General features: G+C 39.3%; 2 protein-coding genes and 2 long non-coding RNA genes across 7 annotated transcripts in view; 3 read left to right on the top strand and 1 right to left on the bottom strand.

The window, feature by feature from the left end:
* The window catches only part of LOC128630844 (uncharacterized), a 320,670-nt gene that overhangs the window by 189,885 nt on the left and 106,403 nt on the right, over positions 1–24,382 (top strand). The gene's annotated exons all lie outside the window — the stretch shown is intronic.
* On the bottom strand, positions 14,498–15,150 carry LOC128630881 (uncharacterized). Its single transcript, XR_008395143.1, has 3 exons — positions 14,995–15,150; positions 14,863–14,910; positions 14,498–14,773 (listed from the first exon to the last, which is right to left on the bottom strand). It is a non-coding gene; the product is annotated as an uncharacterized LOC128630881 (long non-coding RNA).
* On the top strand, positions 19,708–20,494 carry LOC128630861 (myotubularin-related protein 5-like). The gene has a single exon (XM_053679174.1). It carries the CDS (start codon positions 19,823–19,825, stop codon positions 20,141–20,143), a length of 321 nt encoding a protein of 106 aa, XP_053535149.1. The 5' UTR covers positions 19,708–19,822; the 3' UTR covers positions 20,144–20,494.
* On the top strand, positions 21,923–24,197 carry LOC128630872 (uncharacterized). Of its 2 annotated transcripts, XR_008395126.1 has the most exons (4): positions 21,923–22,155; positions 22,524–22,637; positions 22,765–23,567; positions 23,694–24,197. It is a non-coding gene; the product is annotated as an uncharacterized LOC128630872 (long non-coding RNA). The 2 variants fall into 2 exon arrangements; XR_008395125.1 differs by lacking the exon at positions 23,694–24,197 and having other exon boundaries at positions 21,940–22,155; positions 22,765–23,686.

Genomic DNA, 24,382 nt, shown 5'->3' with positions numbered 1-24,382 from the left:
AAAAAAAAAAAAGTAATGGCAGCCCCCACAATTAATGTGCCACCTACAGCAGACAGTAAAATTTAAGTGGTACTTTTGCTTGTTAACTAAGAACTACAGCTCAATATTTTCCTTCAGTAAGTAAAAAATAAACTTCTTGTTGATGAAATTGCAAAACAAATAAATAAATAAAAGAAAATGTCTCACACTGTCAATTTTACTTCCAAAACCAGTTGAACACACACCAAATCATAATGACCATCTCTGATATTGTGTGCACAAACTTCTGAGGAGGACTTGAAGGCAGCAATAAATGATGTCACATGATTTATTAACAACAAACAGATAAAAACAATAAAGTGTCCATGTTCTCCTGGACTGTTGAATAAGGTGAGTAAATGAATAAACCTTTGTAATGATTGCTCTGATTTTTAAGAGACTTACTGTATACTTATAATGTAATGTACACATCATATAAATTATCAGTTCATTTGGAGAAGGATATAAGGATAATGATTCTGAAATAATTACTTTTCTTCTCTTTTTCTATTTCTATGAAGCCCAAATTAAATCTCATTAGATTCAAGCAAGAATCTGTTTCATAAAGTCTTATTGTTTTCTTAAAAACCTTATTTTTTGGTTAATGGTGATGGACAGTGTGCACTGATCCGGTTTCTGTTTTATAGCCACTCTAGCGTTTTACTAACAGTGTGTCATGGAACGACTGAAAGACAATATGCATACCTCTAAATTTTAAATGTTTTAAACAAGAACAACCCAGCCCCACCTGCCCCCATCATCCTGTGTGACTCCCCAGTCGATACTGTGCACTCCTTCCGCTTCCTGGGAACTATCATCACCCAGGACCTCAAGTGGGAGCTGAACATCAGGTCTCTCATTAAAAAAATCAGAGTGTACTTCCTGTGGCAACTGAAGAAGTTTAACCTACCAAAGACAATTATGGTGCACTTTTACACCTCCATCATCAGTATGGTGAGTCCATACTCACCTCCTCCATCACCATCTAGTACACTGCTGCCACTGAAAAAGGACAAGGACAGACTGCAGCATGTCATTTGCTCTGCTGAGAAGGTCATTGGCTGCAATCTGCCACCCCTTCATTATCTGTGCACTTCCAGGACCCTGAAACGGGCAGTTACGATTATGGCTGACCCCTCTCACGCTGGACACAAACTTTTCCAGGCACTCCCCTCTGCAATAGGCTGCAGTCCATCAAGTCCAAAAACCTCACGCCACAAAAACAGTTTCTTCCCATCGACAACTGGCCTCATTAACAACACTGAGGTCTCTTATCCGCCTCCATGAACATTTACACATCACATTAACGAACAACCCCACATTGTTGTTTCATATGCATTACATTAACACACAACTCAGACTGCTGTGTTCAACACATACTGTACTAATGTACAGTTAATGTCTTTATTTTTATTTTCCTAAACCTTCCAAAACATAACTTCCTAACTCTCTCTTATTAATATTATATTACTTCTTGTATGTACTGTTATTGTTAAGCACCAGTACACCAAGACAAATTCCTTGTACATGTAAACTCACCGTACTTGACAATAAATCTGATTCTGATTCCCAACAAACATCACTGCGAAAGACCGTGCAAAACTATGTCATGCACTTACAAATTTCACCAATTCAAGTAGGTTTCCACAAAAAAGTACAATAAACTCCACAAGTTGCATCGCACATTTTGAGATCACGCATTTATGGTTGCAAAAATCAGAAAAAAAACTGGAAATCCTGTAAGGACTGATATTGAATCTTGCTACTTTGCATTTCGTGGAATTTCAGAGTAATGAGGTCTAAAGCTGACATCCAAAATGTGTTGTTTTAAAACATGTTCTGTAATGTGTTCTCCACAGTAAACACCTTACTCAACATTCTTTCCCACGAGTACATGCAGGCACGTATCCATCATGGAGCTTCCGGGGAGTGTGATGATCATTCCCCAGGATACCATGACTGGTGCATTTAAAGGCAGCAGAGTGCAACAGCACCATGTCATTGAAAGCTGGAAAGGCCTTTACCTCTACGAACAGGTCGTCACTCAGTGTGAGAAAGAGGTGGCTGCATCGACAAAGTGCACCGAGGCTGGGGTGCTAGTCAGGCATGGAGTTATGGAAACAGGCTAACTTTATACCTTAACAGCAGCGCACCCCTCACTCACGTACTCCAGTTTTAATTGAAGGTTCACATTTCAAATTCCTGTTGGAATCTTTCTGACCATGTTCATGTACAGTTTGTATAAGATTTAGTTCCACTTATTCCTACTGATTATTGTGAAATGTTTAACAGAGGTACAGTATATTTTGAGATATTTACATAACCTTTGAAAAGAAATTGTTGGTTTTAACTTTGCTTTCTCTTTCTGTTATAGATTTTTAGATTATTTATTAAATGATCTGGCAGACAGAAACTGTGAGTGAAAAACTTTTGGCAGGTTTAGTATTGAGTCATAAGTTAAAAAAAATAATGTTGCAGTGGCACGAAGCTCAGTAGAATTTTCTGGCATAAGTTTAATTTCCCCAAAGTTCTATGATTTTGCTGTAGCAGTGACATGGATTTGGGACATCCATCCATCCAGCCATCCATTTTCTGTACCGCGTATCCTACACAGGGTCGTGGGGGAGCGTGGAGCCTATCCCAGGGGACTTGGGGCATAAGACAGGGGACAGCCTTGGATAGGGTGCCAACCTGTTGCAGGGCACAATTGCATACACACTCACACACATTCACACACTACGGATCATTTGGAAATGCCAATCATCCTACAACACGTCTTTGAATTGGGGAGGAAACCACATCACCTGAAGGAAACCCGCGAAGCACGGGGAGAGCATGCAAACTCCATGCACACAGTGCTATGATAGTTGTTGTTATTGTTGTTGTTATTGTTGTTGTTGTTATTATTATTATTATTATTATTATTATTATTATTATTATTATTATTATGAGGATCCTGTTGTGTGCTGGAGAGGCTTTTCCAGCCTGTCTCTCTACCACACCTTAAAGCATCTTAACATCACAGGACAACAAATGAAAAGAACTATCAGGAACACCACAGAGGCTGCTGAGAGAGCTTCAAGAAGGCTCTGGAGGGTGATCAGCAAATTGGACACAGGCCAGGTCTAGGGAGTCTTAGGATTAAAGACCCGAAACACCCAGTGGCTCCAGGTTCCATCACTAATGTGTCCAAAAGCACATTGCAAGATGTATGAAAAAAAAAAAAACATGAAAATATTAATAATAAAAATTAATTCATTAATTTCATAAAAATCAGAAAAGTTGGCTGGACTAGAAAAAACATGCACAATGACCATCCAAGCTGTTTTTTATTTTATTTTTATTTTATTAATTACATTATTTTTGCAGACCCAGCAGATACAGTCAGGTTCATAAATATTTGGACATTGACAAAGTTATTGTTTTTAAAACCACAGTATATTGGAGTTGAAATCAAATAATATCCATATTCATTCTTTCATTTCAACTCCAAAATACTGTGTTCAACAGCTAAAATAATAACTTTGTCAAGTAACGAAGAGGAAACATTAGCATTGTCTGTACACCAAAAAAAAAAAAAGAGAGAACCTCTATGTTATGTTAGTATCAGGGTACTGGTAATTGCACCTCCCCATAGTCCACCTCCTCTGTATTAAAGGTCATTTTAGATAGCAACTATAGAAAATATAGTAGTTTAAAAAAAACAACACCCTACTACACACTCGTCTCCTCATGCTGCAAGTGCACACTGGTTTTGGCCTAGTAGGGCGAGTAAAGGGAATTGAACACAGGTTATTGGGGAAAAATAAAATGTAAAGCAAGGCAAGGAGGAATGAGCACAAATTACAGCAAATCATGAGAAGCTTGTGGAAGGCTACCCCAAGTTCAATCAATGAACAGGCAATACCACTAAACACTAACAAAGTGTATGTAATTGCCGTAAACAGTAAGCATAATGAGAGAGAAATAGTTGGTATATATTGTAACCTTAGTTTTGACAGGTATAGGTCAAAGGTCAAAAAGATACACATTCTAACTCTCTATATCTAGATCAAAGGTCATGATCATAAAAATATTTATAGTTAAATCTGTATCACATCCATTCGTTACCATACATGGTGCGGCCATGTGTTTTCCACCCCACACACGTTGCACACATGGTCCTTCTAACACTCTGTGGTAGGTCATAAAAATATATATAGTTATGTTAAATCTGGTTCACATCCATTCGTTACCATGCATGGTGCGGCCATGTGTTTTCCACCCCACACACGTTGCACACATGGTCCTTCTAACACTCTGTGGTAGGTCATAAAAATATATATAGTTATGTTAAATCTGGATCACATCCATTCGTTACCATACATGGTGCGGCGATGTGTTTTCCACCCCACACACGTTGCACACACATGTTCTTTCTTTTCACATAGAATATGAAACTCTCTGAGGTAGGTCATAAAAATATATATAGTTATGTTAAAGCTGGATCACATCCATTCGTTACCATACATGGTGCGGCGATGTGTTTTCCACCCACACATGTTGCACACACATGTTCTTTCTTTTCACATAGAATATGAAACTCTCTGAAGTAGGTCATAAAAATATATATAGTTATGTTAAATCTGGTTCCCATCCATTCGTGACAGAAACGTTACCATACATGGTACGGCCATGTGTATCCCACATCCAAACAAAAAATATGACACACACACACACACACACACACACACACACACACACACACACACACACACACACAAACACACACGTGCACGTACAGACAAACGCATGCATACGAACCTGCTTATAAAAGTCGAGCATCCCTCTAGGTTTTATAATACTCTGTACTTAGAACAACGTGTGCGATCTTACAACATGGCTGATGTTTGTCCTAACACGCCGAAAAAAGCTCACCCTTTTTTGGCAAGAATAGAAAAAATGTTAGAACATGAAAAGATTCAATATTGGGTAATGTCAAACGGATGTACAGCCGGGTTTTTTTTCGATGCAGAAAAAGGAACCGTTTTGCTTTTCAAGTTCTCGGTCCCGGGAACACACGATCTTTTCCTTTCACGTAGAATATGAAGCGCTCCGAGTCAGACCTAGGTCAAAAGGTCAACAACGTAAAACCCCCGTTCTGATGCATTCCCGAGCACAAACACACCCCACACACACTCTCGAATGCATACGAACCTGTTTATAAGGTCGAGCACTTCGAAAGTTTTAACATCGGAAAAGGTTCGACCGAATTTCCAGAGTCAGTTCTTCACTACTTCGAAAGTTTGAACATCGGCAAAGTTCAACAGAATTTCCAGAGTCTATCCTTCACTACTTCCAGACACCATGGATTTCTCGGCAGGTAAAAATTTGTATTTTAATCAATTAATAGTAAAATATAAATTGAAATACAATGTTTATGTAATTATGCAGTAGGCAATGATATTGATATAAACTTAGAACTAATCTTTCTGAGTACAAAAATCATCATCCTTATCTGGTCATTATGTAATCTGGTACGATACTTTATCTAAAATGTAAATATTCATTACATTTATATTACAGGCAAGACCGAGTTAAGCTCATCTGATTCTAGTGTATAGGTAATTAAAATTTGTCTCTTAGATCTATGTAATGGTCTAAAATGAGAATGTTAAGTTATTAAAAGTATGTTTTACTCTTTTATAGACAGCTTGGTGATTATTTCTGATGATGAGATTCCCGAAACAACCACTCATGACCTTTTGAATCTGAGTTCCACACGTAAGTCATAACATAAAATTATGAATGTTTCATGCTGTAAAAGTCTTTCATACGTGAATATAACATTGTTTGTATCATATTCAGAATTTGAGGGAAACGTGACTAACAGTGATTACGATGGAGATATTTTAGGTGAGTTGTAGTATATTTACCTTCTATTTACACAGCACAAAAAATAAATAAATAAAAGCTCTTTCACATGTTCTGTGACTTATAGATACGAGTGATGCAATAGAAGACCAAGAGGAAATCATCTCGGAAACCGACATTCAACAAGACATCGAACTACAACATATCTGTGCAGTGTGGCGTGAATTCTTCGAAGTAAAGACTGATTTATTGGAAAACTTTGGACAGATTGATTATACACTTGAATCTGGTCGAGGTACAGATTTTATCCCTTTACTGTATAGCACGCTTGAAAATGTGATTAGATGTCTCTCAGTGAGCATAAAGTTGATTAGGAAATTGTATGATAGATATGACGCAGAAACGACTGAAATGCAGTTCGGATTTGGAGACTAAAAAAAAGAGAACCGAAAATTCTCCATTATCGCATGATTTCTTTTATGACGGAAACCAGAGTGTCTCTTCAATGCAAATACTGTATCAAAGCAACAAATTTCTCCAAGAACCAAGTTTCACTGCACTGTGCTGCTGTATTAACCGGTGACAACGCCCCTGATAACAAAGAGAATTGTGAAGTGAGGTATGACCGAACCAGCTGGCACGATCTGCAACGCTACTTCCGGCAAATCGATGAATTATTCCAAAAAACTGGAAGAGACAAAGAAATGATGCAAATAAAAGTAAGGCTAGAAGAAGTCTTATTCTGAGATGGTCAATATACTATTCTTGATCAGAAACTCCACCTCCCCCAAGACTCCTCCCCACACGCTATATAAATGAGTCTGATTACATATCGAGTCAAAGTATTCTGAACGGCGGAACTGCTGGACAGAGTTATCCAACAAGATCTGAAGGACAACTGTCACGGCTGCGCGATCGATCACCCGAGTCAACTCCAACACGCATGTTTGTTCGATCCTGAAGAGTACTATCTACACCTAAACACCTACAGATTGCTGAAAAAACTGTTTAAACCATGGTTCAAATACACATTGGCAAGAGGTCTGAAACTGTGTGGAATCAAACACACTCCTTCCCTGGAAAAAATTCAAGGCATTGCTGAAGCCACCGTGTGTGAATGGCGAGACGAGCGTGTTCTGCGATAAATGCTTAATCTACACTGGTGTTTGATCATTCTTACCTTGACACTCGAAATGACTGAACGATTGATGAAGAATATATATTATACACCATCAGAACCTGGTTCGTATGGTGGTGTTGAGAGTTTGCAAAGAGCTATTGTTGAGAAAATAGGTAAAAGAGCTAATGATACTGAAATAAAAAACTGGTTAGCAGAGCAGGATGCATACAGTCTACATAAACCAGTATCTACAAAGTTTAAAAGAAACAAGGTTTTTGTGAAGAACATCGATGAACAATGGCAAGCTGATTTAGTCGATATGAGCAACTTGTCAGAGAGTAACGACAATGCAAAATTTATGATCACGTGTATAGATATTTTATCCAAATATGCCTGGGTACGTGTGTTACGAAACAAGACCGGAATCGAAGTAACTAAAGCTTTTGATTCCATTCTAAATGAAGGTAGGGTCCCCAAAAAACTACAAACTGATCAAGGGAAGGAGTTTTTTAACAAAAATTTTCAAACATTAATGAAAAAACATGACATTATTCACTTTGCTACGGGTACGGGGCAAAAAGCATCGGTGTGTGAAAGGTTCAACAGAACGCTAAAGACCAGGATGTGGAGATATTTTACCGCTTTTAACATGAGAAAATACATCGACATAGTTCAGGATTTGATTCAAGCGTACAATCACAATTACCATTCCAGCATCAAAATGAAACCTGCCGAGGTCAACGAATCCAGTTCCTTCAGAGTATTTAAAACCCTCTACGGGCTGTTCACACCTAAATTAAAGAAACTAAATTTCAAGTTTAAAGTTGGTGATATCGTTAGAATTTCTCGTTTAAAAAGACAGTTTGAGAAAGGATACGAGCAAAACTTTACGGATGAATATTTTACAATCTCCGAACGGATACCGAGAGATCCCCCAGTATATAAATTACAAGACTATGATGGTGAAAAAATTGAGGGAACATTTTATGAACCCGAGTTACAAAAGATAATTATCGGTAAAGACAAAACGTTTAAAATTGAGAAAATCTTGTCTGAAAAGACCCGAAACCAGAAAAAAGTCTGCCTGGTGAAATGGGTGGGTTGGCCCGATAAATTTAATTTGTGGGTTCCGGTCGAAGACGTTGTTAACATAACAAAAGGATCACCGTGAACAAAACTGAAAACTATACTCATTAAACCATGGAAGAGTGTGGATTCTTTGTGACCCTTCCAAGCAACGCGTCTTTGGATATTTACCCTAATAATAAGATCGCGCACTACACTACTACTAAATTCGCCAAACCAATCGATTTGAACGGAATATGGGAAGTCTCGCTCGCAGAGGTTCAATATATCCAGAGTTGGTACTCGTTAATGGAGGAAGACAGTTTGTGTCATATTATTCAGAGGGATGGAAAGAGATCACAAAACAGTAACTTTAATATCACTCCAGGATATTATAAAAATATCGATGAAGTGGTTAGTGAAATCAACAACAACATAAAGAAATTGGAGCTCGGAATAGTGCTATTCTATAACCCTATGAAAAATAAAATACGCATCGTATCCCAAAAACATTTCGCGTTCAAAGCTAATGGAAAATTAGCATATATGCTCGGTATGAACCCCGGTGTTCCGATAACGGCCCGAGAACCAGACGCACCTAACCCCGCTGATATTCACGCAGGCTTTTATACGATGTATGTATATACAGACGTTATCGAGTATCAACGAGTTGGTGACAGTTTTGCCCCGTTACTGAGATGCGTACATATAACGGGTGAAAACAACAAAGTCGTCACAATTACTTATGATAAGCTGCATAACGTACCTCTCACCAAGAACCATATTACCGATATAGTAATCGAAGTCAAAACGGATCAGAACAAGCCTATACCTTTTAGTTACGGGAAATTTATTGCTAAACTACACTTTAGACCCGCTAAACATTCGTTCTGTATGTAAAAATGATGGATAGGGGCTACGTTCATCCGCAGACCTACGTGGATTTTTATGTCCACCAGGCTGGAAATGGTCTTCCTGGGTTTCAAGGTGCCCCCACCATGTATGGGTCGGGGCTAGGAGGACTGTTCAAGGGTCTTTTTAGAATGGCGGTTCCGTTCCTCAAAAGGGGTTTTGCTATTGCAAAGCCTCATTTAAAAACAGCTGCTAAAGGGTTCGTAAGTGACGTATTCAGCAATATTATGAGCAAGACACAAGCTCAGAATCAAGACGGATCGGGGCTTGTGTTGATTGCGTGTAAAAAATCTAAAAGGCTCCCAGGGCGTCGACATGTGGTTCCTAATAAAAGGTTACTAAAATCAAGAACAGTGTGAAAAAGACCGAGCACAGAGGCAACAGGCACCCTTCCATCTCTCACAAGAGAAATCGGCTGAACATTTTCTAACATCATGGCGTTCTTACACAGTCTATCCTCAGAGTGTACCAAGACAGAATTGGATATTTTCACATTACCTTTTACCCAAACGAGTATCGAAAAGTACACTTATGTCGAAATACCTCCACTTTCCGCTCTTACGGACAACGGGCCCCTGGAGTTCTACGTGGCTGGAAACGGGGAGGATTACCTCAACTTGAACAACACTTTTTTACATCTGACCTGTAAAATCGTGAACCCCGACAGTTCCAATATAGCTAACGATGCAAAGGTTGGGGTCGTTAACTACCCCGTAGCCTCACTTTTTTCACAAGTGGATGTCATGCTCGGGGATCGTCTTATTTCTCAATCTAGCAGTACATACCCATACCGTGCTACCTTTGAAAGTCTTATCAACTATGGAAAAGATACACTGGAAACACAGTTTTGCACCGGGCTATTCTACAAAGACACAGCGGGGCATATGGACGCCACAGACCCGGACGGACGAAACGAAGGCCTCAAAAAAGGGCCAGTTTCAGTTTCAGTGCACATTCACTCGGATATATTTTTTCAGGATAAACTTTTACTGAACGGGATCGATTTGAGGATTAAAATGGTTCGCAGCAAAGCTGAATTCTGTTTGATGAAGGAAGGAAATGCAAATTTCAATCTGAAAATACTCAACGCTTCTCTTTTTGTGAAGAAAGTAACCGTCTCACCGTCTGTAAAAATCGGTCACGGACAAGCACTTCTCACCGCCACAGCCAAGTACCTGATCGAAAGAGTCTGTTTGAAGACCTTCAGTCTAGCTGCAGGGAGGCGCATTTGTTCACAAGAAAACCTTTTCCTCGGTCCCTTACCTAAAACCATTATGTTTGGGATGGTAGACAACGATGCCTTCAGCGGGTCGTACAATAAAAACCCTTTTAATTTTAAACATTACGATGCAGAGTTTATCGCGCTGTCATGGTTGTTTTTCCTTTCATGGTTTTGTAACCGTAGGTCACCCTTACTTTTACCGTAGGTCACCTTCCTTACTTTTAAAAATGACGCTATCTGTGTCTGTGTACAAACAACGCTGATCCAATCGATCCATCAAATTGTACAGCTCAAGCCTAGCGTACGCTGTAGTGAAAATGCCGATGAATACATTAGCGCTTAGCGGTTTAATCAATCTCTCGTCTGCGTAACGCCACTGTACCATCGCCACCTCCTCATTCAAAAAAGAGAACTGACTCACATTATAAATATCGGAGAACATGAACTGTAAAAACTCGGCAGGATCTCGAATTAAGGTCGTGTTCGATCTGTCTGGTCTTTGACACATCTTACCCCACAACGAGTTTAGTGTGAGTTTAGATCTTTTGGCAGGATTAACAGTGATAAATTTCGGATCCAACGTAATCCCTTCGTTCTCCTTATATTTGCAAATGTACTCACGTTTAGATGATTCATCAACGACCCAGGACGGATAACCTGAACTTTCCTGTTTGGTCTTGAGGAACATTTTAATATATCTCGTAAAAAGCTTATCAGACCTTTTAGGAAAGTGCCACACTTCAAACACTTTTAGAATTTTGTAACCTTTTTCGACGGCTTTCTCAATTTCGATAAATGCCCATGTTCCGATAAGAGCTCTCTCCTGAGCCGTATGATCGCAATGTTTTAACTGATGTTCGGCACATGTTCTACATAGAGGAAAGAGGAGTTTGCTTTTTACACGAAATGGTAGAACAGGTGCCCACAGACCCCTAGGTGGGAATACCTTTGCTATAATGATACCAAAGTAATATTTCAGAGGTTGAAAGTCACGATAAATGATGATAGGGTGATCGATCGGGTTTGTCTTTGTCTTATTTACGAATGCGTAAAGCGAGGTAAAATCGAAATAAACGATTCTCTCACCGGGTTGAGCTACATAATGCAAGTTTAACGCGTTTGTTCGACCGCCGTAAAGAGCATCTCGCGGGTTTAAACGCTCAGGACAGTCAAAGTCTTTTAGAAAATTTTGCACGAGATTGTCGTTTTTCTTCATTTCATTCCACTCATGTTCCCACATCAGAGTGACTTGCAAATTGAGAGTGTCTTGCAAATTCTTAATTCTCTCAATCGATTTTTGATGAAATCTCAGAAGGTTGCGTTTGATTTGGTAAGAGGATGCGGGGTCATTGAGGGAAAACACTTTTCACAGCCGTGATAAAAACACCCAAGAAACTCAAAAACCTTCCTCACAGTAACCATCTACGTAATAGGTACCGAACCTGACTTCACCTTCATTCAACGCGTGGCGAATGGGTAGGTTTTGCGTTTTTGAAACATATTCGAGCCATTGTATGGAAGGTGTTGAGAAAGATTTCTGAGTGGTGATGTAATTATCGAGCGGTGGAATAGATAAAGTGTCTTTACGCAGGAAGTTGGTTCTAAAGATTTTCATGCACACAGATGTGATCATTATGCATTTAAAAGGATCGACCTTTGTACTATCCAGAATTTCTTGTCTGAAAGCTATACATACCTTTCTCAAAATTTCTACGTCGTTCACACAGTATTCCGCCATCTCTTTCTTGAAATCAAACACTTTGTCAGAAACCGTTCTGTACCACTTAAAGAATTCTTCTCTTTCCTTAGGCATCATGCCATCTACACCGTAAAACTTAGGGTCAGGATACGGCCCTACGTAATCCCGATGTTCTACGGTGTTCCAGAAATGGGGAAAATAGCCTTTCTTGCTTTCCGAAAAACCCATGGCTTTTGGGATGCTACTCAATTTCATGGGTAAGAACGATAGACTATCAATGTAGGACTGACGAAACGCGTTATTGATGAAGCACAAAATTTTACCGCCTTGCGCTATGATTTCGGGTGTGATTCCTTCTTTCACTAAATGGTTTAACAAAAGGTATGAATCGAACCCTCTAGCGTTATGAGCGATAAACTTGTAACTGTGGTATGTATTACACTGAAACTTTTTAAAAGAAGGCATTGACGCAATCATCCCCTTCAGCCACCCACTCCTCTCCCTTAAAATCAATACAGCATATGAAATTAGCTACATGTGTTCCTGTTTCCTGCCTAGTCTCGAAATCGTAAAACACATAATCCGTATTTTCGCTTTCTTTCCTGGCCCTCTGTATAAAACATCTATGCTCGATATCCTCATCGAGTTTTTGGCCACAGAGTATGCATTTCGAATGGGCACATACGTGATTCTCACGATTAGAAGGTTTATCCCTTATCACACGTTTACATTTACCGCAGTAGAATCCCATTTCACACATAGAATATTCGCCTTTGTGCGATTGAATCTTTGCTTTATGCCTCTCGAAACAGTATTGGGAGCTACACAGTCTCTGACACTCTGGACATTTAGTAACATTCTTAGGGTGTTTGTAACAATCGGGGTCGTGACAAACGTTGCAGCTATAAGCGCATTTATGTTTCCATAAAACGTCAAACCCCGAATGGCAGAAATGACAAACATGACTCGTTCCTAAAAGTCCGTTGATACTTTTAACCCCGTAATAGTGGTTGTCATGTAAAAACAAGTAAATGGTTTTTTCGTGGGGAGTCTTGCTAGTTTGAAAGAAAGAGTATCCGGCTTTGCTAGCAGAACAGTATACGATTACGATTTTGCAATTCTAATGTCTCTCAAATCTCGATACGTCAGCGAAGCTGACCGCGGTGTTTACGGATAATCCCACATCGTGTTGTCATTTTCTAGCGATTTGTTCGGTTTCAAAATAATTTTTTTCACGATTCAAAAGTTGGCTAACACACAAGGCGAAGCACATGTTGTCTCTGTTGTGAAAAATGTATAGATGCTGCATTTTCTTCTGCAGGGTTTCTGTTTTGAATATATGGCCTATTTTCCTTCTAATTCCACCACCCCGAGGTGGTCGGACGATTTGGACGACTATTTCAAGGGTATTATCGGTAAAAATTTCACGTTTACTCTGAATTGCATTTTCGAGCATGGTCAGAAAAGAACCTAAATCGATGACACCATTGTATAATTGAACGCGTGATGAAACATTGATCGTATCACCTCTAATTTCAACGGTGACTACATCCTTGGCAGAAATTAAATTGTTAGCGATTTCAATCGCGCTGTTTAAAATCTCTAAAACATAATTATAAAAATCTGCAAAGCTGTCAACGTTCGCGATAGAAGAAAAATTCACTCTTCTCCTAATCTCAGTGTTGTTGAATCTTTCCCGATTAATTATTCTAATATTAGGATCTAATCCATCACGCTCTTGCTCTACTTGGATATCGGGCGAGTTTTCCATCTGAGAATCTTGGGTATCAGGCGAATGTGTGTTTTCCATTTGAGAATCTTGGGTATTAGGTGAGTGTATGTTTTCCATTGGGCGGTTGCGTTCATTATCGTTTTCCGAATTTTGTGCAATATTGTCAGAGTTTTCGATTAAGTTAACAAGACCATCATTTATCCTCATAATACTTTGATTAAGTTCGTGTATCGTATCATGAGAAGATAACGGACCAGGTTCCTGAGCGTTTTCTGGAGTCGAGACGATATTCTGAACGGTAGGTAATGACATATTTTCATTGATTTGATTCACCACGTCTATTAAACATGGATTTATCTGCATAGATTCTCTTTGTTCAATTAGGTTATTTTGTAACTCTAACAGACATTGATTTAATTCGAAAAATATGTCGTGCGACGTGACCGGCGTACTTGATACAGTTTGACTGGAAATTCGTCTGGGGTTTTCATTTTGAGTATTGTTCTGTTCTGACGATCTTAAATTTTCGTTCAACTGATTGACTGCATCGATTAGATCAGGGTTTATTTGTACTGAATGACCGTGTTCATTTAGGTTATTATGTAACTCTAACAGACATTGATTTAATTCAGAAAATATATCATTCGGCGTCACCGTTGTGTTTGATACGACGTGATTTGGACTCTGATTAGGTCTCTCACTAATGACTTGGTGTGACGGTATTAAACTTTCGTCAGCCTGTTGATCGCTTTGATCGGTTCAGGGGTGTGTGCGAATCATTTGAAAAACTCTGGTTTCCGTCATAAAAGAAACCATGCGATAATGGAGAATTTTCGGTTCTCTTTTTTTTAATCTCCATATCCGAACTGCATTTCAGTCGTTTCTGCGCCATATCTATCATACAATTTCCTAATCAACTTTATGCTCACTGAGAGACATCTATTCACATTTTCACGCTGTACAGTAATGGGATAAAATCTGTACCTCGACCAGATTCAAGTGTATAATCAATCTGTCCAAAGTTTTCCAATAAATCAGTCTTTGCTTCGAAGAATTCACGCCACACTGCGCAGATCTGTTGTAGTTCGATGTCTTGTTGAATGTCGGTTTCCGAGATGATTTCCTCTTGGTCTTCTATTGCATCACTCGTATCTATAAGTCACAGAACATGTGAAAGAGCTTTTATTTATTTATTTATTTATTGTGCTGTGTAAATAGAAGGTAAATATACTACAACTCACCTGAAATATCTCCGTCATAATCACTGTTAGTCACGTTTCCCTCAAATTCTGAATATGATACAAACAATGTTATATTCACGTATGAAAGACTTTTACAGCATGAAACATTCATAATTTTATGTTATGACTTACGTGTGGAACTCAGATTCAAAAGGTCCTGAGTGGTTGTTTCGGGAATCTCATCATCAGAAATAATCACCAAGCTGTCTATAAAACAGTAAAACATACTTTTAATAACTTAACATTCTCAATTTAGATCACTACATAGATCTAAGAGACAAATTGTAATTACCTATACACTAGAATCAGATGAGCTTAACTCGGTCTTGCACTGTAATATAAATGTAATGAATATTTACATTTTAGATAAAGTATCGTACCAGATTACATAATGACCAGATAAGGATGATGATTTTTGTACTCAGAATGATTAGTTCTAAGTTTATATCAATATCATTGCCTACTGGATAATTACATAAACATTGTATTTCAATTTATATTTAACTATTAATTGATTAAAATACAAATTTTTCCCTGCCGAGAAATCCATGGGGTCTGGAAGTAGTGAAGGATAGACTCTGGAAATTCTGTTGAACTTTGCCGATGTTCAAACTTTCGAAGTAGTGAAGAACTGACTCTGGAAATTCGGTCGAACCTTTTCCGCTGTTAAAACTTTCAAAGTGCTCGACTTTATAAACAGGTTCGTATGCATTTGAGTGTGTGTGTGGGGTGTGTGTTTGTGCTCGGGAATGCATCAGAACGGGGGTTTTACGTTGTTGACCTTTTGACCTAGGCCTGACTCGGAGTGCTTCATATTCTACGTGAAAGGAAAAGATCGTGTGTTCCCGGGACCGAGAACTTGAAAAGCAAAACGTTCCTTTTTCTGCATCGAAAAAAACCCGGATGTACATCCGTTTGACATTACCCAATATTGAATCTTTTCATGTTCTAACATTTTTTCTATTCTTCCCAAAAAAGGGTGAGCTTTTTTCGGCGCGTTAGGACAAACATCAGCCATGTTGTAAGATCGCACATGTTGTTCTAAGTACAGAGCATTATAAAACCTAGAGGGATGCTCGACTTTTATAAGCAGGTTCGTATGCATGCGTTTGTCTGTACATGCACGTGTGTGTTTGTGTGTGTGTGTGTGTGTGTGTGTGTGTGACATTTTTGTTTGGATGTGGGATACACATGGCCGTACCATGTATGGTAACGTTTCTGTCACGAATGGATGTGAACCAGATTTAACATAACTATATATATTTTTATGACCTACCTCAGAGAGTTTCATATTCTATGTGAAAAGAAAGAACATGTGTGTGCAACTTGTGTGGGTGGAAAACACATGGCCGCACCATGTATGGTAACGAATGGATATGAACCAGATTTAACATAACTATATATATTTTTATGACCTACCACAGAGCGTTAGAAGGACCATGTGTGCAACGTGTGTGGGGCGGAAAACACATGGCCGTACCAGGTATGGTCACGAATGGATGTGAACCAGATTTAACATAACTATTAATATTTTTATGATCATGACCTTTGATCTAGATATAGAGAGTTAGAATGTGTATCTTTTTGAGCTTTGACCTATACCTGTCAAAACTACGGTTACAATATATACCAATTATTTATCTCTCACACAATCTGGGAATATTTTTATATATTACAGGTCTAAAAGTTCTAAGTGATTTTCACAATGGGCAGTCTGGCAGATGTCTAAAATATTTACAATGCCAAGTTCTTGACGGCTCCACCATTTTTAAATCACTCACAGCAGATATTGATAAAGTAATTATTATAATACAAACAGTCCCACTGGACTCACACCCCACAGTCTGTACAAGATTCAGACATTCAATGAAAAAGCAGAAATATCTCACAAAGTCCTGTTTTACTCATCTCAATCTGAAGATCACACACACACAGCGTTTATTATTTTTTGTCTTTTTTTTCTTTCTTTCTTTCTGTTTTCACACCGAAGCAGGTATGCCTGCGCAGATAAGAACACACACACACACACACACACACACACACACACACACACACACACACACGCACTGAGGCCTTTACTCACACTTGTCTCCAAAACTAATTTTCAGAGCTCATCAAACACACGTCTCCTTATGTATGGAGTTCATATACACACTTTATTCTAGTAATAGCAGAGTGATATCTTCCTAATGTAAGGCTCCCGGAATGTTGTCCTTCACCCAGGTGGACCTGGTCCTGGAAGGTCTGTCAGGTGCCCCATTTGAGCTCTTAGAGTGGATCTACTGTCTCAAGCCGGAGAGCTGATTTATCACCCTTGGCCAGAACTGTGGAAACTGTGGATCTGGCCCCTGACGGGCCCCAGCTCATAGATTCTATTCTCATGACTGTAGAGACCATGTTAAATGCTAGAGCACCATCCACAAGGAAATTGTATGCACTCAAGTGGCAGCTTATTGTCTCGTAGGCTAGACTGATAAAAAAAAAAATGCTTTGTTTTGACAACAGAAACCCTTATAGAATTTGGTAATGGTTTTAATGGGAATTGCATTGGTTTTAATGGAATATGTAATGGTCCCTTAGGACCTCTAATGGTAATTTGTTGCCGTTTATTGGTGGCATGTTATGTCTAGGGGTACCATTAAGGACCAATAGAACACCTTTGAAATTTGGTAAAGGTTTTTAAGGTTTGTAATGGTATTTGTAGTGGAATCCATTAGAATTTCTGTGATGGTTTTCAGCAGAGATGTGTCACTATTTCCGCTGATTAAAACACCTACAGCTGAGGAACTTCGGTGCTCGTCATTAGGCTAGACCAATAAAAATGCTTTGTTTTAACTAATATGGGAAGATTAAAAAAAGAGGGCTATATGTGGGAAAAGAAATGACAGGCGAGGTTACACGGGTTAGTAGCTATCTAGCTAGTGGCTTCAAGCAGTCGTCTATTTGCACGTACAGAATGACAAATAATTAACTGCACTGGAAGCTTTCATAAAAATTAAAAATAACACTCCAGACTGTATACGGTACCATAACGGAGACCAACTGTATGTTGATACGTGAAATTCTGGAGGGACGTCGGACGGCGTGGCGCGGTGACATAATGACGTGCCGTTAATCCATTTATGTTCTATAACATGTAAAACGGGTACACGAGAGGAGTATTCTAAAAGCGACTCATGTAAACACCTTAATCACATTATTATCTTACTCAGAGTAAGGTCAATAATTACATTACTGCTGTCCATGTAAACGTAGTGCATGTGTACTGAAGTGCTAACAGTGAAATCTGACTACCAAAACCCCACTATGCAATGAGCCTTCATTAAAAGCACTCACAAAATAAAAACACTACTCACCATCTACACGTGAACTCCCATCCTCACAGAATGACTCGCAGATGTCCGAACCTCCATCTGAAAAACAAAAAGTGGTGAGTTTATTCGAGCATCACATTCTCTTCTCTCCTCTCTTTTCCCCTCCAGGCTAAAGATGGTGGCTATGAGAGCGAAATTTTCCATCCCAATGTGGAACTGAATTTCCTGGAGATTCCCAACATCCATGTGCTGCGGGAATCTCTGCACAAGCTGAAGGAGGTGGTCTACCCCACCATAGAAGAACTTCACTGGTACTCTGACACAGATGCCACGCACTGGCTGGAGTATATCAGGGTAAACACACACACACAAAATATATATATATATATATATATATATATATATATATATATATATATATATATATATATATATATATATATATATACACACACACACACACACACACACATACACGAACCTCATAAGAAATTAGCCTTATAGAATCTGTTTTGCTTCTGTATGGGGTGATACAGTGTAAAATACAGATCATTCACCAAAATTTAATATAAAAATCAGTTACAAAACACATAAAAGTCACAACATGCACTTACCGTGCACTTAAATAGGAACACCTGCTCATTTATACAGTTATCAGCTAATCATGTGGCAGCAGCACAATGCATAAAATCATGCAAATACAGGTCAAGAGTTTCAGTTAAAGTTCACATCAAACATCAGAATGGGGAAGAAATGTGATCTCAGTGACTTTAACCATAGCATAGTTGTTGGAGCCAGATGGGCTTGTTCAAGTATTTCAGAAACTGCTGGGAATTTCATACAGTAGTCTCTAGCATTTTACACAGAATGGTGTCAGAAAAAACCCATAAAAACACTGAGTGAGAGACAGTTCTGTGGGTGGAAACATCTTGTTGATAAGAGAGATCAGAGGAAAGTGACCAGATTGGTCAGAGCTGCCAGGAAGGATATACTGTAGTAACTCATATAATCGCTCTTTATAACCGTGGTTAGCAGAAAAGCATCTCAGCATGCACAACACATCAAACCAAACCACAGAGATCACATTTCCCCCCATTCTGATGTTTGATGTGAGCATTGTATGCATTGTGCTGCTGCCACGTGATTGGCTGATTGGATAACTGCATAACTAATCATTGATATACTTATTACTCAGTCATTGTTTGAACAGGTATGCATGTAGAGAGCAGCAATGTCTAGCCTTATTTAAACAGCATGTCCTCTCCTAATTCGAAGACATTTCACAAAACAGGAAACAGAAGAACATAAGAACACAGAGCATCTGTTTTGTTTTGTAGTTAGATATTATGCCCTGAACATACGTTGTGAATAATTATTACATTTTAATTGTTAAGTACTTATTTAATTAATTAATATCTACATGTTGTTCTAGACAACTATTTGTGATACCTTGTTTGTGAACCCTTGTGTGTTGTGTTTTACTCACAGTGAAGTGATGGTTGTTTGACCTGTGTGTGTGTGTGTGTGTGTGTGTATGTGTGTGTGTGTGTGTGTGTGTGTGTGTGTGTGTGTAGCTGTTATTAGCAGGTGCAGTGCGTATAGCAGTTAATGGTATAGCAGATAAGGTTGAATGTAGTAAGAGCTCGATGGTGGTGCACTGCAGTGACGGCTGGGACCGTACGGCTCAGCTCACCTCTCTGGCCAAGCTGATGCTGGACTCGCACTACCGCACACTCAGTGGCTTCCAGGTACTGATCGAGAAGGAGTGGATCAGCTTCGGACACAAGCTGACCTCGGTGCGTATGAGCAGTGAGGGCGTGGTTGTGTGTGGGCGCGTGAACGCATGTATATTTAACCCCATCTTTCTCTCTCTGTTTCTCAGCGTGTTTGCCTTGGAGATGAGAATCACGCCAACTCGGAACGATCCCCTCTCTTTGTGCAGTTCATCGACTGTGTGTGGCAGATGAGGAGACAGGTCAGCTACTGATGCTTTACACCACAACACTGTTGAATTCTCCAATCTGATTGGTCAGAAGGCGTTGGAGACATTTCTGTAACAGCAAGATTCTGATTCCAGCTGCAAGGGAAATTACAGCTTTATAGTGATGTGCTCGTTCCTATAGTAACAGCTCTTTCACAGGGTCTAGTATGGCGTACGCAATACATATTCTAAGCTTAATCGTAAACATATTATAAACATGTCACTTAAAGAAAAAGACGTATGATCATTGTGATCTAGTTAAGATTTATAAGTTATCTATTTATGGAAGTTTTATGGAAGTAGTCTCCAGTGTCACAGCAGAGAGGACACTGCACTTTCCAGTTTCTCAGTAACATTGCAAGTCTTATTCATTTCAAGAGTTAGGGGGAAAAAAGAGAGGCTTGTGAGGAAACTATTGTTTTATTTTAAAGTAAGAGATCATAATGAGAACAAACTCTCTTTTCCAGGACCTTCCACAGGGCTCCAGATGGTGACTAAAATGGTCGCTATGCGACCAACTTTTTCATTTGTGACCATGTTTTTTCTGCCAGTCGCCAGTGGCCACCGTTACCCTCAAACAAAATTAAAAAACGAATTAAATAGAAATGACCATACATCGTCTTGTGTTAGGCTACTGAACTCACATCCCCTCTTGCACATGCGTGTACCTGCCCTAGCGCCTGCACTCCTGTATGGTTTCCATAGATGAACAGAAACAGGTTTAACGTCACGTTTATCAGGTTAAAAAGTTGGAAGTGAACTTTATTAAAGGTGTTTAATTTAGTTTGATGTGGTTTAGTTTGTTAGAATGTGAATTTATCCGTTATATGTAGGCTAGCTAACTGCGTAGTTAACTAACGTTAGCCAGCTGAGAAGAAAAATATCAGAGTTTTCCTCATTCCCTGCCTGTCCAAACCCTGCCTCCTCTACATCAGATGCCCACGATGTTGAGACCAACTCGACCAGTGAAAGTTCTCAAGTGACATTTGAGTCATCCCAGCCCGTTTCAATCGGTGTGCAATCTTTTACAGATGATGACAGGCAAGCGCAGCGAGTTGAGTCTTCTCCCGTCCCTGCGGCCCTCATCCCGACAAGACAGTTTAAATCAGCTTGCCTACAAGAGTTCGCCTGGTTACGTTATGACAAAGGGAAAATGTACTGCACCTTTTGTGCTAAAGCAGGACAAGATATTGCTGGTAAAACAGAGTTCATTACCAGTTCGAGTCATTTTAAAAAAGAATCCGTGAAGAAGCATGGAGACAGTACAAAACATGAGAACGCCAGGGATTGTGTCATTGCTAGCTCTGCCCCTCGTGCCACCCCAATCGTGAAAGCAGTGCAACGTGCTAGTGATAAAGTCGCTGAAAAAGAGATGAGGGAATTGAAAATAAAATTCAATGCAGCCTACATGACTCTGAGCCTGAATAAGCAGGAAACAACTAATTGTACATAGTAGAATAAGAAAGTGAAAAAAAGAATCAAATGACTGGACATTTAAGTATTTACGGTAATATGATTCAATATGATGTACTGAACATTGCACATATTGTGTATGTAAAGGATACATTGTGTAAACTATGGGAGGCAGAGTAAACAAAGGCAGACAGTACAGAGGGGAAAGAAAAGGCAGTGTGAGGTAGCCATTTAACAATATCATCATATGTCATATGACAACACTATATTTTGGCTCCTGAAAATTTGATTTGGCGCCAAAATATTTTGGGTTTAGCAGCCAACGGCTCCTAGATTATTTTTTTTGCCTGGAGCCCTGTTACAAATTGTTCTTTGGCTATGCCCCATGTTTGTGCAATGGCTCAGACCGGTTTTTCCTCTTTTCTCAGCTTCAAAACGGCTTGCTTTTCTCCCATAGACAGCTCTCTGGTCTTCATGTCGGTTTATTCTTTTTAACAACAAATGCTGTCTCCACAGGTGAAACCCAGGGCTCAAACCAAGAGAAGACATTCAGAGCTATTCATTCTTTAAAGTCCATTTAACAAGGTACACCTGGCCAGCAAGAAAAACCATCAGTCACTCGTTCCAGTATTTTTGAACAGTTAATGAATAGGGTGGCTTCAAAAAAGCTGCCATATTTTAATCTGTGTAACACGTCTAGATGTAAATATGAGGAAATGAAAGCTGAAATTCTGATCTATCGTCTCATATTCGTCTTTTATCTCAAACCCAAATGTCACTGTATAGCAAAAGCAATAGAATTGGCCTTGATGTTCCAATACTTTTATAAGAAATAAATATAATTTCCGTACTGAACAAAAGACCGATTATCTGTTCAGGCGTTATTGTGCAGATCCACATTTAAGCATCTTACTATACACTGTTAAACCCAGTGTTTGTGTCCTTTCTTTCAGTTTCCTTCTGCTTCTGAGTTCAAAGAGCTTTTTCTCATCCCCATCCTGGATCGCCCCTACAGCTGCCTGTTTGGTACATTCCTCTACAGCAGTGAGCAGGAGAGAATGGAAAAGGTACGCTCCACATTTCTCCACTAATGGGCGGAGGCTTTCCAGCCTGTCTGATTTTCCTGAATGGAAATGAATTTGTCTAAGTGTCTTATGACTTCTCTCTCTGTCTCTCTCTCTCTTTTGTTTTTAGGAAGTACAGGGTAAAACGGTCACTGTGGTCCTACGTTAACAGTCAGCCGGAGGACTTCACTAACCCGTTCTATGTGGACTGTAAAAACCAGGTGCTGTATCCACTGGCCAGTCTCACACATCTGGAGCTCTGGGTGGGTTATTATGTGCGCTGGAACCCACGCATGAGACCACAGGTGCTTATACTGCAAACCACACTCTATGAAATTCTGGGGAAATGCTCAAAAATAGTGTTTCCAATATATACCAAAATACCTAGTTACTTGTATAACTGAACAGTGTCACTTCAGACACATGATGAATGTCACTTTTTATTACTAGATATTTCTGGGTTTTAATTTCCAAGTTTGCTTTAAAAACACAAAACCATTTCTATCAGCACAAAGCTAAAAACACAAAAGCTGGAGTAATGGGTCGGTAAGCATAAAAAGTGCCGTACACAGTGGAACTGGACACACGAGGAACTCTGACACTGTTGACTCTTCAGTGGTTCCATTTTCTGTTCTAGTTTGTAGGTACAGGTTTCAGTCTTCAACAACATTGTAGTTTTCTTTTTAAAATGCACTCCTTGGTTGTGCTCACTGCATTACAAACTCAAATCCAACATTGTGAGATTATTTTTTTTAAGTGTGTAGAAATGGAGTTTTCTTGTGATTCCTCTATATTCCTGTATATTTCATGATTGGCTGGTTAGAAAACTACATGAACGTACAGGTGTTCCTAATAAAGTGGACGGTGAGTGAACATGACGTGGCTGAAACGATTTCCAAAACACTTCAGGAGCAGCTAGCGATAAAGATTAAGGTTACACCGGCTTGATGACTGATCTTTTAATAATGCTACATAAATAAATAGAAAGCGAATGGAATGATTTAGAAAATCGGTGTCCCAGAACGAAACTGATGTTTGTGTGCTTTGTTGATTATGTAGATGCCGCTCCATCAGAATTTGAGAGAGTTACTGTTTTTTGCGTGAAGAACGTGGAGGAGCTCCAGAGAGAGGCCACGTCATCCTGCTCCATCTCCTCATCCTCAGAGCATACTTCTCCCTCCTCACATAGTGGTACACCACTTCACACTGCCGTCTAAACACACACACACACACACACATTTAAGAGCACACACTGTCTTTACTCAATGAATACACTCTCAGGCACAAGTAGGGAGTGGATGAGTATGAAGCGGACACACACACACACACACACATTCCTGTTTGCAATTTTTTTTAACTATAGAGAAGTAACCTAGTGTCACATTTTATAAATCCTTAATACTTAAAAATGGATCTTGGAATGATAGTCAGCATGTCTGCAGCATGAACTCATAGTATTTACGATCTAGTATTTGACCTGTAAATATGTAAAAAAGAGAAGTATTCATATATTTGTCCTTACACGTCATGTTCATCTTTCCCTGTGGCCTCATTTGCTCCTCTGTGCCAACTCCCTTTCATCTTTTAACATTTCAATTGTTGGCTCAAATTTAGCCTATTACCCAAAAACATTTAAAACTCAACTTAGAAGCCAATACTCACATCTACCTCTGAGCCCAGTTGGAGATAGAAAAAATATACCAGCCGTGAGTGAGAAGAAGCAAGGGTCCAGCTTTATTGTTCCGTTC

This window comes from Ictalurus punctatus, unplaced genomic scaffold, assembly GCF_001660625.3.
Source record: "Ictalurus punctatus breed USDA103 unplaced genomic scaffold, Coco_2.0 Super-Scaffold_100068, whole genome shotgun sequence".
Classification (NCBI taxonomy): domain Eukaryota; kingdom Metazoa; phylum Chordata; class Actinopteri; order Siluriformes; family Ictaluridae; genus Ictalurus; species Ictalurus punctatus.
The sequence above is the reverse complement of the archived record's forward strand: the minus strand, read 5'-3'. Positions and strand labels throughout refer to the sequence as shown.